The sequence below is a fragment of the Phacochoerus africanus genome, chromosome 11 (genome assembly GCF_016906955.1).
Source record: "Phacochoerus africanus isolate WHEZ1 chromosome 11, ROS_Pafr_v1, whole genome shotgun sequence".
Classification (NCBI taxonomy): Eukaryota; Metazoa; Chordata; class Mammalia; order Artiodactyla; family Suidae; genus Phacochoerus; species Phacochoerus africanus.
Window position 1 is genome coordinate 3,488,794 of NC_062554.1, and position 16,955 is coordinate 3,505,748.

General features: G+C 43.0%; 2 protein-coding genes across 2 annotated transcripts; both read right to left on the bottom strand.

Annotated features, from left to right (window-relative positions):
- Positions 1 to 1,636: 1,636 nt before the first annotated feature.
- LOC125111374 (olfactory receptor 52E5-like) lies at positions 1,637 to 2,683 on the bottom strand. The gene has a single exon (XM_047753317.1). It carries the CDS (start codon positions 2,681 to 2,683, stop codon positions 1,637 to 1,639), a length of 1,047 nt encoding a protein of 348 aa, XP_047609273.1.
- Positions 2,684 to 12,458: 9,775 nt separating this feature from the next.
- Positions 12,459 to 13,400, bottom strand: LOC125111610 (olfactory receptor 56A4). Its single transcript, XM_047753611.1, has one exon. It carries the CDS (start codon positions 13,398 to 13,400, stop codon positions 12,459 to 12,461), a length of 942 nt encoding a protein of 313 aa, XP_047609567.1.
- Positions 13,401 to 16,955: the final 3,555 nt, after the last annotated feature.

Sequence of the window (16,955 nt, forward strand, 5' to 3'; positions counted from 1 at the left end):
CGGGACCAGTAATGAATGAGCGAGGTCACCGCATGGAAGCAAAAATGGGCTGTTGAAGCATTACAGCCTTAGTCATGGGTGAGCCACAAAGATGGAGACAGAGCTGCAAGCCAGGCATGCCGTCATCATCTTGGTATAAAGAGAGAGTCAGCAAGACTTGAAAATCGGAGGCACAGAGCTTGGGAAAGGAGCATGTGAATGCTTCCTGGGATTTGGCATAAAGCACACAGACCTCGTATGTCAGGGAAGGAAACAGGAGACAAAGAATAACTGGGCAGTTAGAAAGAGTGACTTCTAAAAGTGCTGACGGCATGTGAGTGAAATCAAGAAGGGGCAGGAAAGGAGGGAGGTGAAGACCAATGAAAAACACTGGACCACCTGCAGGAGCAGGAAGGTATCTTCTTGTCCTAAATCCTTCCCTAGACATTGTCACAGGCCACTATCTTGAAGAGGTAGTGACAGATCAGAGCCAGTATCGCGGGGAACGAGAAGATCTGACAGTGCGGGGGGCGGGGGGGGGGCGCTGTAGCCCGTGATCTTGGTGCCCCGTCCCTCCTGCGCTGTCCTCCTTAAACACCCCCGAGGTTCTAATGCAAACACCTGGGGCTCTACCTGGGTGCGCCCTCTAGCGGTGGGAGTTGGGTAGCTTCCTCGTGGGACATGGCCAGTGCCAAGGGATTAAAGACTTGAGAAACGGTTTTTACACAATGATGGATAGAATTAAGACAAGATCTTTCCAATGCTTTTGATCATCACTTGGATCTGTCCACTCTCACAGTTCTATCCTGATGCATTCTGGTGGCTGTCATTTTAATAACTGTGCCAGAAGCAAATTATGCTCATAAGATCCCTGCGTATGTGCTGGAGAGCTATCCGATATTCTTGGGGTCTCACTGGATTCAAAATTTACCTCTATTGCTCTTGAGGTATGTGGATCACTAGGGAGAACTACAGGATGACCAGAGGCCAGAATTGGGAGAATATTAATAATTTAAGACAGTATGTGATGAGGAAACGGGTTCTTTTTCCAGCTGTCTTCTTCCAAAGAGTTGCACAGATCCACTTGTCCCCCCGGAAAAATTTTTATCTATAAACAACACATAACATAACTTATCATCATCATCACTATCTCCTGGCACTAAAGTTTCCATCTATCTTTTTAGCTTCCTTGTTGAACTGATGAATTCTTTTAGATTTCAAATTCCAAAACGGTCTGATAAGAATAGAATAACAGCTAAACCTGTTAAATCCAGCCAATCTCTGACGACTCTGGCAAGTTTAGCCTGTTGCGAAACACGAGGTTAAATCGTACACATGCAATACACCTGTACAGTGAGTCAGGGACCACAGATGTGTGGTCAGGGTGGGAAGATAGTCATCAATGTCTCCAGTAAATCTTTTTTTCCCCTAAATTTGGTTCAGAAAGTCAGTTGGGCTAAAGCACACAGTGCTTGAGCCAGTTTAGAATACACGCCTTGCACTAGACTTTGAGTTGTCCTTCTAGATGAATCCAAAGAAGAATACCTACATATGTGTGCATATACGCACCCAGTACAGACACATAAAAGCATATAAATATGTATATATACACACACACATATACACATATGCGTATTTATATTTATATATCCTGTTATCATATGTCAGCATGATTGGGACGGCTGAGCATCAGATCTTTAGGGTTAAGAATTCTTAGGACTTGCATTCGAATTTGCTTTGTCCTGACCCCGTAGATAACGGGGTTGAGAGCAACCATGTAGAGATTGGCCAGAAAGATGTGAAGATAGCCTGGGATGCTATGACCAAAGCGATGGGTTAGAAAAGAGAAAAATGCTGGGATGTAGAAGATGAGCATGACACAGACGTGGGAGCCGCAGGTGTGGAGAGCCTTGGATCGGGCCTTCCACGAGGGCAAATGAAGCACTGTGCGGAGTATCTTCCCATAGGAGAAACCAATTATGACAAGGTCCACGAACCCCACAGAAAAGGCTACCATCCCAAACACATGATTGGCCCTGATGCTGGCACAGGAAAGACGGGCAATACCCATGTGCTCGCAGTAGGTGTGGGGGATGATTCGGGCCCCACAGAACGACAGGAGCAAGAGGAGAAACACGAAAGGGGTAACGAAGAGGAAAGATCTCACCACGGTGACGGTGCCGAGAACGGCCACCACCCTGTTGGTGAGATTCGCGGTATATCTCAGGGGGTTGCCGATGGCAACGTAGCGGTCTACGGCCATGACCGTCAGTATCCCGGACTCCAGGCCTGTGCACAGATGAACCACAAACATCTGTGCAAGACAAGCCCCAAAAAGGATTTCCCTGGAATTGAACCAGAAGATGCCCAGCATCTTGGGGATGGTGGCTGTGGACAAGCCTAGGTCCGTGCAGGCCAGCATGGCCAGGAAGTAGAACATGGGCTGACGGAGACCAGGCTCAGCCTGGATTACAAAGAGGATGACAGCGTTCCCCAGGAGGGCAATCAGATATACGGCACAAAAGGGGAAACCAATCCAGAGGTGAACATGTCCCAGGCCTGGAATCCCCAGAAGGATAGAGGAGGAAGGGTGGAACCGGGTGGAGTTGTGTGATGAGCCATCCTCATGGTCACTGGACAGCTTTCCCACACTTTTAAGATGCCGATCCCATGCACGTCCTTCTCTCAGGTCACGGAGACACATGGCATCCCTTGGCCTCAGTACTCAGGAGACGCTCCTGGAGTGGAAAGGGATAGAAGATTTTGAAAGCTCCCAATACAGAACTCACCAGATTCTTGATATTCTTTTTTTTCCTTGTCCAGGACACATCCCAAACTCGATGCTCAGCTGCACTCCCAGGAATGATATAAACTGCACTTAGCTTTTAGAGGGACTTCTGCAGTGTCACCATGGAAAGTGGATTGAAGAGGCAGGTTAGAGTGTGAAGTAAGTTGAGTGAGCGCTGATGCCAACCGGATCTAGATAAATGATGATGGAGAGGGCAGGGTGGTGGCAAACGGGAGTGAACTATGTTTGATGTGATTTAGGAATGAAACAGAGGAATAGGTCTCTCTTAATTTCCAGGGTTCACTCTTGGGCAAAGGGGTGATTATTGCGCTCTTCACGGAGAGGGAGAAGAACCATAAACAAGAGAGCTTCATTTGTTTACTTGAGGCGATGCGTGTAGGTGTTAACATCCGTTCTGAAGTATGTAGATGGGAGTTCATGCTGAATCAAGACAAGAGTCTCAGCAGGAAGAGTATTAGTTGAGCTCCCAGTTTCAGGGCATCCATGATTTAATAAAGCACAAGAAAATTTCATGCACGTGACCCCACAGGATCCCTATTGTGATTAAGATTATTATATTTTGGTCTTTTTCCATGTTCAAAATATGTACAAGGTCCAGAGAGCTATATTGGGAGGATTAGCACAACATTGCTGACTCGCGTTATGTTCTGAGTCTCCAAAAGTAACCAAGGAAGCAAGAAGCAGAGAAAAGAGCCTGTCTCAGAGATGACAAATCATATGTCTCCAGGGGGGGAAGGGTCTCATACTTTTGTTATACTGGCCTTCATGGATCTCTTTGTATATTTAGTTTTCTGCCTTTCCACTGTGCTAAGATTTATGATAAAATATTGAGTAGTTCAACTAAATAAGAAGTAGGTTGGATATTGTCTATGGGAACTAACGCGTGGACATATTTTAGATGGACATTATTCTGTTTCGCTCACTTGTTGTATTCCTTTCCTCCCTAAGCTACCATTACAGGTTGAGATCTGAATTAGTGCTCAACATTGGATTTTCTTTTCTTTTCTTTTCTTTTCGGGGGCTGCGCCTGTGGCATATGCATGTTCCCAGGTTAGGCGTTGAATCTGAGCTGCAGCTGCCAGCCTACACCACAGCCACAGCCACACCAGATCTAAGCCACATCTGCAACCTACACCACAGCTCACAGCAATGCTGGATCCTTAACCCACTGAGCAAGGCCAGGGATCAAATCCACATCCTCATGGATACCAGCTGGGTTCATTATCGCTGAGCCACAAGGGGAGCTCCAACATTGGGTTTTAAAGATCCCAGTTTTATTGGACCTTACAGCACCAAGAAGGGTGTAGTTATGTCCATTACTGACCTCTCTCACCTTCTGCACCCCAAATCCCTCCTTTGATCTCCGTGTCTGCGTGTTCTCCCTCAGAATGGATGTTAGTCCATGGAAATTATGGTTGTGCTTCCTCTTAGAGCATTCCTCGGCTGCTGCTATTCCTTACCCCCAGCAGCTCCGTTGCCTGTTTAGTGGAAAACCTGAGAAGTCAAATTCTGTTTCAAAGTGTCATCGAAATAAGCAGGACACAAGATAACAGCAGTGTCACATTTCTTTTTCTGCTCTCCTGCCACCATAGATGGGCACTGGCTCTTCACTAGTTTGTCTCCCAAACATCAGAACCAGCGGTTTACTTCTCCTGGACGTACATATACCCCCACATCAGTTGATTTTAAAGGTCTAATTCTTATGGGTGTCAATGTCTTGTTCTCTATGTTAAAGTAAAATTTATTCACACGGAGATTTAAAACATTTATGTGATCATTAATGATCGCCCTAGGAAAATTTGTTCATTTCACTTCTTTTTTTTTCCCCCTGTGTTTATTTGGCATCTATAAGCAGTGAGGGTTGCTCTTACTTTCTTACTTTGATTTGGAAAGGAACCCTTCATTAATTTTAAGACATTTTCTTTTACGTGTTCCCATCAGCCAAGCACAACCTTTGCAAAGGGGAAATAATATATTGACGCTGAGAGTTACGTAAAAAAGGAATGCTGTGGTTGGAACAAGGATACCCCAAAACACCTAAGAAGGATATAAAACCCTAAGGGAAGCAGGACTTGAATGTTACTTAATTGAACCTTAGCTACAAAAAGAATGAAAGTCCCACAGTTGGGGAAGGGTTGTTTAATGATATAAACACAGGAAGGAGAGCAACAGATCACATATGTCCGCCCATACCTGGGTATTGAAAGTACACTTTCTTGGTCTCAAAAACATGCTCCATTCAATGCAGGCATGCTGATGTGGATCCTGCTTGTTTAGCTATGTTCTGAGATGAACATTTTGACAATATTGTTCTTGCACAAATGTTTAGTGAGCATCCGGTTACCGGGGGTGAAAATACTCAGCGAGCAAACATGGTGCCTTGGTGCAGAGAGCTAGCTTTCGGTAAGTCGAATTTTGAAAGTTGATTCCTTTTAGATGGGCTCGGAGCGTGCTCATGCTAGACAGACATGGGTCTAAGCCAAGGTAACCAGCAATCACTGCCTCACACAACGTTCGGCAGGGAGTGGCTGAACCTACTCCTTCTGAGCCTGGCCATGTCGAAGGCTTTGAACAAATCCATTTTGTCAAAAAGCTCTAGAAATCCATGAAACCCCTACCAATTTTGCCTTCCTGGGAAGTCTGTGGGCACACGCCGCTCTTTCTCAGCATGCACCTTGGGGATTTTCTCTCCTGTACTTTCTTCTCTGCTACTTAGAAATTAGTTTTACTGACATCACTCTGTCATTCATTTCCATCTGAATTACTCATTTTCTGTGTTAAGTGACATTTAGAAAAGCCTCAGACAGTGGGGAAAAAAAAAAAACTTACAGAACTGTACTGAAAAAAAAAAAAGAAAAGAAAAGCCTCAGAAATGAAAATCTATAGCACAGCAGGAAACTTTCAAGTGGTAGAAAAGCTGTTAACAGATGATACCAAAACTGAGGGTTCTGAAGGTTAAACATATTTGGAGAAAGTAGAGTGAACAAAATTGAAAAGATTGTTTTCAGTAGGTCTTATTATAGCCTTTACATATACAAATATAAGTGTTCAGATGCTAAGAAATGGAATTTCTGTGATTAAAATATTAAATCATAAACTACATGGAAATAGAGTATTAAAATAATTAAAATGAATTCACAGCAGCATATCCTTAACTTATGATAACAGAAAATCCATTTAATTAAACAGCTAAAGTTTAATTAGCTGCGAGCAGAACAGTGTTATTCTAATGGGAAGCGTGTATGTCTTAGGTTCTCTGACTCTTTCTGAGATGTAAATGTTTCAATATTTATTTAATTTTTATTATTGACTTTGTCGATGGTGTTGCTGGATGTGGAAATAGCTAAGGTGTATGGTGGTCATAAAGACACAGTCCTGGAGTTCCTGTCATGGCACAGTGGTTAACGAATCCGACTAGGAACCATGAGGTTGCAGGTTCGATCCCTGGCCTCACTCAGTGGGTTAAGGATCCGGCGTTGCCGTGAGCTGTGGTGTAGGTTGCAGACGCAGCTCGGATCCCGCGTTGCTGTGGCTCTGGCGTAGGCCGGTGGCTACAGCTCCGATTAGACTCCTGGCCTGAGAACCTCCATGTGCTGCAGGTGTGGCCCTAGAAAAGGCAAAAAGACTAAAATAAAATAAAGAAACAGTCCTTTTTTCCCCTACTCTTGCATTCTAAGTTAGCAAGAAAGACAATACACATACAGAAATAATGAACTTATGCCAGACAATGACAGGTGTTATACAAATAAAATTAAAATAGAATTAAAAGTCAACAATAATAATAGAAACAAACCAATTTAGAAGAGAAAAAGACTGAACAGACCCTTCTGTAGAAGGTACCCAAATGGTCACTAGCAAATGAAAAGTATTCAACATCACTGGTCATCAGGGAAATAAAAAATCATATCATAAAGTGATTCCTTTTGATACTCCTTGAATAGCCAAGGGAAAAGTGATTGATATTATCATATATTAAAGACTATATGGAATAATGAAAACTCTCATACATTAATAATAGGCATGTGAAATGTACAACTACTTTTGAAAGCTTTTTGGCATATTTCTTAGGAAGTTAAAAATAAATCTTCACTATTATTCAACAACTCCACTCCTAGATATTTATGAAAGGGAATTAATATCCAGTGGACATACCAAATAGACAATTAGATATATATTCCTGAAGCTCAGGTAAAGGACATGGTTGGTTATAGGTATCTGGGAGTCGTCAGTGTATCACATGCTCGATACATTTAATCTGCGTTTGTATATATGGGTGGGAAAATGAAGAGGAAAAACTATTAAACAATAAGTAGCAATAAATATTCTAATTTGTTTTTCTTCTGCACCAATATTTTATGGTCTAGCATTGATAATATAAATCATACAGGAATACAGTTGGTAGTTCAACTCAATTTGAATTTTGTGTGTGTGCACACGCCCATGCCTCTGTGTGTGTGTGTGTGTACGTGTGAGACAGAAAGAGAGACTATGAGGAAAAGAATTATACTATCACTAGTCGCTATGTGTAGAGTGTAGCTGAATTGCATATGACTGTACTCTATCTATTCATAAAAAGTAGGGATGCTCTATGCCACTCTCTCCCTCTCTATTCTCAACATCAATTAAGTATAATTTTCTCTATCCTACCCCATTCTTCCAAAGACCTTGTAATGAATGCCTCTAAGTTATCTTACTGTTCCCACTATGTCTTCCTTGGTCCTGATTTCTCTGTCTTGAGTTTCTACCAGAGTTCCATTACTCAGCGGGGAGCCAACTTACCAACTGTTTTAGCAGCTCTTCCAACTCAAAAGGGCCCCTTGTTCTGATGCTACAACCTCTGGGCTTTGCAGAGTGATAATTTTAGTGAGTAAGAATTTATAGTAAGATATTATTCTTCCCAGATGTATTTGCCCCTTGGGGCTCTCAAGGTCCTGGATGATGGGAAAAGGGTGTTTCTGGGTTACCAGGATAAACCTGATTCCTTCCCCGGTGTTAGTTTAGGCTTTCGTCCAATCATGGCTTTACATTGTACGTGGGTTTTAACTGCCTTAGAAGGTGTCAGAAGAGGTCACTCTATAGGAGCAATACAATTGTAGTCAGAACAGGACTTTTTCAAGTCCCCGCAACAGACTCGAGAATATCAAGAGTAGGAAGAACTTACTTTTTTGTTTAATCAGAAATGAGGCTCAGAAAACTCATGGGACAGGAACAGGTCATAGCCAATCGATGCCAGAGAAGAAACTGAAATCAGATTCCATTGAATTCCTAACCCAGGACTCTTTCTGATGAATGCTTCTGAGTATCCTTTTTGTTCATAAATTTGTACAGATTTGCACTCAAAGTCATGTTACCAAGTACTAGAATAATAATGAGGCAGGGATTGCTGGTTAGACCGTTTCCTACAAAGTTCTAGCTCTAACATCTTTGATAAGTCCTAGCCCAGTGCTAGTATTTACGGTGTTCAGAAAGCCAGTGGTGAAGTCCTCGTCCAAGCCTGAAGGCCTGAGGACCAGGAGCTCTGATGGTGTTCCAGTCTGAGGGTAGGAGATGCTGGGGGTCCAGCTCAAGCAGTCAGTAAGAGAGAGAATTTCCCCTGGTTTCATCTTCATTCTATTCAGGTCCTCAGTGGATTGGATGGTACCCATCTGCACTGGGAAAAACAACCTGCTTTCCTCCATCCGCCAATTCAGATGTTAAGTATCTTTCAGAAACATCCTCATTGACACCCCAGAAACGATGCTCAACCAAACACCTTGTGGCCCAGTCAAGGTGACACGTGAAGTCAACCATCACACTGCGCGGAATGAAGAAATTAGGGAAAGAAACTTCAAGATCTTAAATCTGTAGCATACTGACTAACAATTGCTCCAGCACTTAAATACTGAAAAGAAAATCCCTTGCAGTATCACATTTGCCGTACATCAGGTCACGATATAACTACGTCTCTTTACTTCTACTCCCCATTCCAACCATTGCTTTATTGGCCAATATCACACCAGCCTAATCCTTGAAGTGTGTGGTAAAGTCTTGTTTGTGTTTTGGGTTCTTTGAAAATCAGCATTTGAAAATCAGCCTGCCAATTTCCACCAAAAAAATCTGTTGACAATTTTGTTGAAATTTCACTAAATCTATCTATCAATTTGGGGAGAATGAACACCATCGCATTACTGAAACTGCCAGTCCACAAACAAGACATATATCTTGATTTATCTAAGTATTAAAATTTTTTTTTCTCAGTAATGTTTTCTGGTTTCAATGTAGACAACTTGGTCATCTTTATTCCCAGGTATTTGATATTTTTGATGCCATTAAAATGGTACTGAGTTATGAATTCTATTTTTCATTTTTTTGTAAAGTATGGAAATATAATTGATTTTATATATTGACTTTCTATGCAGCAATTTTATAAAATTTGCTTATAAATTCAAATATTCTTTTTAGTGGTGCCTTTGGATTTTCTATCTACAGAATGCCGTTATCTGCGAATAATGATGTATTTATTTCTTCCTTCCAATCTTTACACCGTGTTTCCTTTTTGCTTGGCATTTACTATTTCCCCACTGAATAGGATATGGGCCATAACATATTTTTCAGCCGTAAGCGAGAACAATATCCTGTCATTTGGGACAACAGGGTTGGAACTTGAGGGCATTGTGCTAAGTGATATAAGTCAGAGAAGGACAAATACTGTGTGTTTTCACTGACATGGGACTAAAAACCAAAACAAACCAAACTTATAGAAACAGACAAGTGGTTGGTTCTTGTCAGAGGGGAGGGGGGGACCGTGGCGGAAATTGGGGAAGGTAGTCAAGTGATGCCAACTTCCAGTTTTAAAATAAGCAGGCTCTGGGCTGTAATGTACAGCACGGTGACTATACTTCACAGCTGTGTGTTGTGTACTTGAAGGTTGCTAAGAGACTAGATCCTAAAAAGTCTAACCACAAGAAACATGTCTAACGATATGAGGTGAAGGATGTTAACGTATCAGTAAACTTACCATCCCACAATATACGTGGCTCACATCTTAATGTTGTTCACTTTAATGTGACATGTCAATGTAAAAAATGGAAATAAAATAAATCCACATTAAAATGAGCAAAGTGATTTAAAAAGCACTGTGTTACTACATAGAGCAGGAGGATCTCTCTATAACAACCATGTTGGGACTTGTTTATGAGTGTGTGATTATTCTGTGATTCAAGCTTTATGGATCATCTCCTACTGGCTCTAAACTTCTGGGCATCAAATTAATATTTATAATGTATCTACTATAGGTGCCAGACACCAAGCTTGAGCCAGGAGTATGAGAAGCTTGGGAAGCTGTCACACAGGTGTCACACCCAAAGTTGGGACCTGTAGTTCAGGCTTCAGGAGCCCAAGAGACATTCAGTTGCTGTGACCCTGGAGGTCATTTTCTCCTCTGAGCTTCTGTTTCTTCATCTAGGGGCAACAGAAAACCTTTGCAGGCCAAATGCATAGGTAAAGTAAGACTGCCTATAAAGTGTTTGGCACATGATAGGTATTCATGTAATAGGAACTCTGTGGAATGGAGAAATTAGAAGAGCTGAAAGAAAAAGACAGAATTCAGCCACCTCAATCCCTTGACCTTTGATGAGACAATGTTGCAAAATGTGATATAATAGACCCTACAGAAGGTTCTTTCAAAATCATCACTTTAAAAACGCATTCATGCAGTGGCATTTATATCTCCCAATATGCAAAAGAATATGTCTAGTCGCAAGAAAGACATGCTGAAACTATGTTCTCATAATAAGAAAAAAAATAACTATGAAAAATGATAGATGTTAACCAAACATATTGTGGTTATCATTTTAGAGTATCGCATATATCAAATTGCTACGTTGTACACCTTAAACCAATACTATGTTATATGTCAATTATATCCCAGGAAAACTAGAAAAAATAAAATGATGTACAAAAGGAAAAATACGAGTAGAAATATTACATTTCAGTCAAGTCATTCAGCAAATGTAAGTTTCAATATAAAAGTAAGTAGAATAGACCAACTGGGAAATTTCTTCAAATGAGTAAAAATGATGGGCTTGAACCTCTTAATTTTCACCTTCAAAAGAGACAGGTTGCTGGTATAAAATAATCCTTGGAAACACTGGACTACTGTGTGGCATCATTAAGAAGGGGATTGCCAAGCGGTTTGATTATCTATGAAAATCAAACCCTACACCTTCCATGTCTGGAAAACTGTTGACAGCTGTACCAGCCACTCAGGACAGAAGCTAAAGCAAACAGGGAAGCAGAAAGAATGAACAGGGCAGCTGATTTGTGACTAGGATGAGCAAGTCAGAGTTAGGTAGGGATGGTGCCTGTGATGTGATTGAAAGTTCTAAGTCCCGGAGTTCCCGTCATGGCGCAGTGGTTAGGGAATCCGACTAGGAACCATGAGGTTGCGGGTTCGGTCCCTGCCCTTGCTCAGTGGGTTAACGATCCGGCGTTGCCATGAGCTGTGGTGTAGGTTGCAGACACGGCTCGGATCCCGCGTTGCTGTGGCTCTGGCGTAGGCCGGTGGCTACAGCTCCGATTGGACCCCTAGCCTGGGAACCTCCATATGCCGCGGGAGCGGCCCCAGAAACAGCAAGGGGACAAAAAAAAAAAAAAAGTTCTAAGTCCCTTACAGGTGGGTAAGATGGGATAAAGTGAAGATTATAAAGCCATGAAGATGAGGATGATGAAGAAAAGAACATATAACAGTTCAAACAATCCAACTTCTTCCTAGGACAGACATCCCTAAATGTCGTCATTCTCCTTTACAGACAAAAAATGGAGGAAGAATTTCAGCAGAGAGAAGGGAAAAAAATAGGAAATGCTGCACCTGCAGAAAATCTTAATAGGTTCTGGGAGGATCCAAGGAGCCAGAAGAGGCACGTATGCCACAGGTGTCAGAGAAGAGAGTCAAGGATGTTCAGGGGAAAGCTGACAACATCAACACCCAAAGTTCTGGAATAAATGTCTATACTTCATCCCAGTCAACCCTTCAAAACAAAAAAGCCACATAGGGCTCTGCCAGGCTGAGTCGGGAGACAAGCAACCAGGTCTTTTACAATTCAGGGGACAGGCAGACCTCTGTAAGGCTATCATATACATTTTGTTTCTTTAATGGTCAAATAAGCTTACTCTAATCCAGATCCATTTGGCTAAGGCTTGGCAAGACTTTCTTTAAGGATTTGGTGAGGGAAAATTCTCAAATAACCACAGAATCCAGGAAAGGGAGGTTTCTGTTGAAGCAATAGGAAACAAAGATTCACAGAAAAATGCTTTCGTGGTTGTCAGAGATGTGAAGAATAAGGAGAATCCAAACTTGTTCAGGAATTAAGGTGAAAAAAATTTCTAGCATCCAACTATTCCGTATGTTTATTAACAGTCCAAGAGGTGGATCTGCTCTGAGGTAACTCTTTTTTTTTTTTTTTTTTGAGGTGATATCTCACTGTATATATTTTTTTTAAAAAATTTTTAATGGTCTTTATTTTTCCATTACGGTTGGTTTAGAGTGTTGTCTCAATTTCTACTGTAGAGCAATGTGACCCAGCCACACATATATATACCTTCTTTTTCTCACATTATCCTCCATCGTGTTCCACCATAAGTGACCAGATATAGTTCCCTGTGCTATACAGCAGGATTGCGCTGAGGTAACTTACAACCTTCTCAGCAGCTTCTGGATTCCCTGCTTGATCTCCTTGGTCCTCACCCCATAAACAATGGGGTTCAGCGCTGGGGGGATGAGGTGGTGCAGGATGTTGAGCAGGATGGGCACGTCCGGGGGAATCCTCTTCCTGGCCAGGTTGGTGATGACCAGGACCAGCAGGACGGTGCTGAAGAAGAGGATGAGGATGAAGTGGGAGCCGCAGGTGCTCAGGGCCTTGGCGGCTGCTCCCTCAGCCCTGAGCCTCAGCACGGCTTTCAGGATGAAGGAGTAAGAGAGGACAATGAGGACGAGGTCGGAGCCCAGAAGGGTCCAGCCGGCCGCGAACTGGTAGAGCCGATTGAAGGTGATGTCCTCACAGGAGAGCTTGGACACGGAGAGGTTAGTGCAGATGCAGTTCTTGATGAGGTTCCCAGCACAGTATCTGAGTCGCGAAGAAAGGACGGGAACAGGAAGAGAAAGTAGGCCGTTCCGGGCCACAACAAAGATGGCGGCTCTGGCGACAAACTGGTCAGTGATGATGGAGGGGTACCTCAGAGGGTGGCAGATGGCCACATAGCGGTCGTAGGCCATGACCATGAAGGTGCAGGACTCCATAGTCAGGAAGCTGTTCATGATGAACATCTGGAGGAAGCAGGCAGAGAAGCTGATGGCCCTGAGGTCAAACCAGAAGATGGCCAGGACCTTGGGGATGACGGTGAGACAGAGCACCATGTCCAGCAGGGAGAGGAGGCTGAGCAGGTAGTACATGGGCTGGTGCAGAGAGGCCTCCAGCCGGATGGTGACCAGGAGGGTGGCGTTGGCCCCCATGGCCAGGAGCAAGAGGAGGCTGAGGGGCAGGGACAGCCAGTGCTGCCAGCTCTGGTAGTTGGGGAAGCAGGTGAGGAGGAATTCGGAGACCGGAGCAGAGGAGTAGTTGCTGGGCAATGTCATGAGGTAAATCCTAAACCGAGGAGACTTCCCCTGCACAAAGACACAGGAAATAGGACAATAGAAAACAAAACTGCCAGACTATTCACTAGCACTCACCTGTCCAGAAAACTGATGAGACGTAGAAAAATCCCAAATGAAGGCAAAGTTCAGTAAAGACACATATGAATGGTGGGGAGGGGAGCAGATTATCTCTAAGGTTAATTTCAAAAAACAAGTTAGATAAACAAGCCCCGAGATTTGGAAGGAAATTAGTGAGAATTACCTCATTAAAACATAGTGTAAATCTACAGAAATTTCCCCAAGCGATGCTGACCAAAGCAAATTGTCTAATTATGTGTCTCATAGGCCAGAAATGCTCACTAGCTTATACAATAACCTAGGTTTCATGAAGCTGTCATGAAATCATACTTACCTATCGGTCTTTCTAGTGAATATGGCTGATATAATTTGTTAGTTAGTGGTAAAAAATTAGTTTTTCCTCACCCTTTATCATACTTCAAAGTGAATTTGAGATGGAAAAATTTCTCATATACTCCCAATCCTATGAAAAAGTAGAAGGAAATAGAAGTTGACATTGATGACATATGAAGAAGTGTCCCCAAAACTCCTCTATGATATTCTGACTTCTTGATCCTCAAGCAGAACCCATCCTGGGCATACTTAATCCAAGCCTTCACAAGTGCAGTTCAATGTTTCTACAGAAAATTTAATGCAGGCTGTTTTCGTTAATGTTTACAGCCACTAATCTCAAATGAGTACTTAGTAGATGTATCCACTTATACCTCTGTTTAATCACTTCTTCACTCACTGCCAGCAATTTTTTGAATTATCTTTCTTTTTCCTTTCTTTCTTTTTTTGCCACCAACATCATGCAGAAGTTCCATAGCTAGGGGTCAAACCCGTGCCACAGCAGTGACCCAAGCCATAGGGGTGACAACGCCACTTACCCTAAGCTAGGTAAAATCTCATAGGACACTTAACCCGCTGAGCTACCAGGGAGCTACCTACATTGTCCAAATTCTTTTTAAATCCTAAATCCTCTCCTCTCCCAGAAGATGACCTCTCCAGGTGCACGAAGACTAGGAGATGCAAGTTCCTCCCTTTCCATGACAGACTCCTAGCCCATCAATACCTGTACCTTCGCTCCCCTTTGCACCAAGGACACACGAGGCTCTCTTCCTCCTCCTACCTCCAGTCCCCCCACCTCTGTGTGGAGTCCATCCACCAGAATCTTCTTAGGAACTCTGACCTATTAGTTCTTCATTCCATTTCCTATGTATTCAATCTCTCCCTCTCTAGATCTTGCCTGTGGATGTTCAAAACGCAAGTCTCTCTTGCCTTAATAAACTTCTGTATCTACCCTGCATCCCATTTGGTGGAGAGACCATAATTTCAGTTTTGGGCAAAGAGGCTAAATCTCTCAGTCCCTTCTTCCTCTATCTTTCACACCCAAGCTTAAGGAACCAGAAGAGGCAGAGGATATCTAAAAGGAAACAAGCTACCATTGGACTAATAGCCTTGAGAAACCACCATCTATAAATAATGGCTCCAGAATGGTTCTGAGGCTGTAGAAAAGGGGCACCTTTTAAAGACAGAAATATGTTGGCATAAACAGGGATTAGACTGGGTAGATCTACAGAAGAAGAGAGGGTAGGATTCTAAAATTGTATAGTCTCTTTTGGGTTAATGACAAAATTTCACAGGATAAGCCACAGGCTTTGAAAAGATTTGGTGTATGTTGTAGAGGCCAAAGGTGATGGATCCAGTTTTGACGTGTTGAGTTTATAGCGTCTCTAAGCTATCAAAATATACATGATCAGGACCTGTTGGACTTGAAATTTTGGAGTTAAAAGTAGAGAATTGGTGGGAGTTCCCATTGCTGTGCAGGCGAAACGAATCCAAATGGTATCCATGAGGATGCAGATTTGATCCCCAGCCTCGCTCAGTGGGTCAGGGATCTGGTGCTGCTGTGAGCTGTGGTGTAATCCAGCAGCTACAGTTCCAATTCATCCCCTAGCCTAGGAACTTCCATACACCACAGGCGTGGCCCTGAAAAGCAAAAGCAAAAAAAAAAAAAAAAAGGTAGAGAATTGGAAATTATTAGCTTCGAAGGCATCGTTCAAACCATTATTATCCTGTTTCCTCATCCTCTCATTCTCCTTTCCTGTCTTTTTCTGCATCTTTGAAAGATCCCTTCCTTGGCTCTTTGTTCTGTTCTTGCCCCTCATCTGCCGTCTCCACCACAATCATGCTTTACGAAGTCCCCATCTCTCATGCATCCACTCCTCTGTCCTCATTCCTTCTGCACCTGGTAGACATCAATTTTCATTCAACGTATCCTTCTGCTACCTGGATTTCACTAAGAAGGATGCACTTGACATAAAGGGCGATGAAAGAGAGGATAAGAAGGAATCAGTACAGAGACAAGGGGGTCTGGATGTACTGTCAGGTGGACCCACAGACATGAATGTAAGGTAAAGTTTTGATATATTCAGTTAAAAAGAAGATTTAGAAGCTAGCTCTGCTTAAAGTAACAGTGATCAGAGAAAAAGTAATTATTCTATTCCAATTTTCTCTGACTCAGCCATGCATAGAATACTGTGTCCAGTTCAGTGCACCTGGATTTAAGGGACAATGTTGAAACTTTGCCACCTAGAAGAAGGTGTCCAGGATAAAGACGGCCTTAATAATTCAAAATGAGGAACAATTTAGGAGCATGAAGATAATTTACATAAGTGACAACTTCGAAACGTATGACTGACGCAGGAAAAAAACTAAGACCACAAGGAGAAAAATCACAGAGAAATCTGTTTCTGTTGCGTATGAATCCTGTGTAATTATCAGAGGAGACTGTTAGGGGAAGACGACAACCAAATTTCCTCACCAGCTTTCTCTCTGAGCTCATGGGCTGGGTGCCGAGTGTCACATTAACCTCTAAACAAAGTCCCTGTCCCAGAACCATTCTTTCTTTTTCTAAACTCCCTAGACTGCTTTTCTGGGCATGCCAGATGGATTCCAATCACATACTTGCATGAAATTCTCAGCCATGGGATCTTTTGTGTTTAATGACATGGGATTGCCCTCTTCCAAGAGGAATTTAGAATTTCTGAATGTTCATCCACCCAGTGCCTCCACGCCTGGCCTTTTTGGTCTTTCAACCTGGGAGCCAGTTTAAGAAGGAGGAGGTCTCCTACTCTGAGTCTTCCGGCGACCCTGCTGCTGCCTGCTTCCCTGCCCTTAGCCCTGAAACTTACGGTGCTGCAACAGACTGGGTCCTGCTGAGGCACCAGCTGCCTGCATCCAGTAGCCAGGACTGGAACTGCTTCTTTGGCTCTGCTGATAAAAAGGAGAGGGTTTTATAGTCTACAGTCAATTCCGCACACTGCTCCACCCCCTTCTCCAAGCCAGCTGGGAACAGCAGCAGTTGGAGATACTGGGACCCTGCGGCTGCTGAGCTGGATCTCCTGGGAACCTTCAGCTTAACTTACGTCAAGGTGCTACTAGGTGGGAGTTAAAAGATGGGAAACAGGATCTTGAAAGTGACCTGAAGTTCAA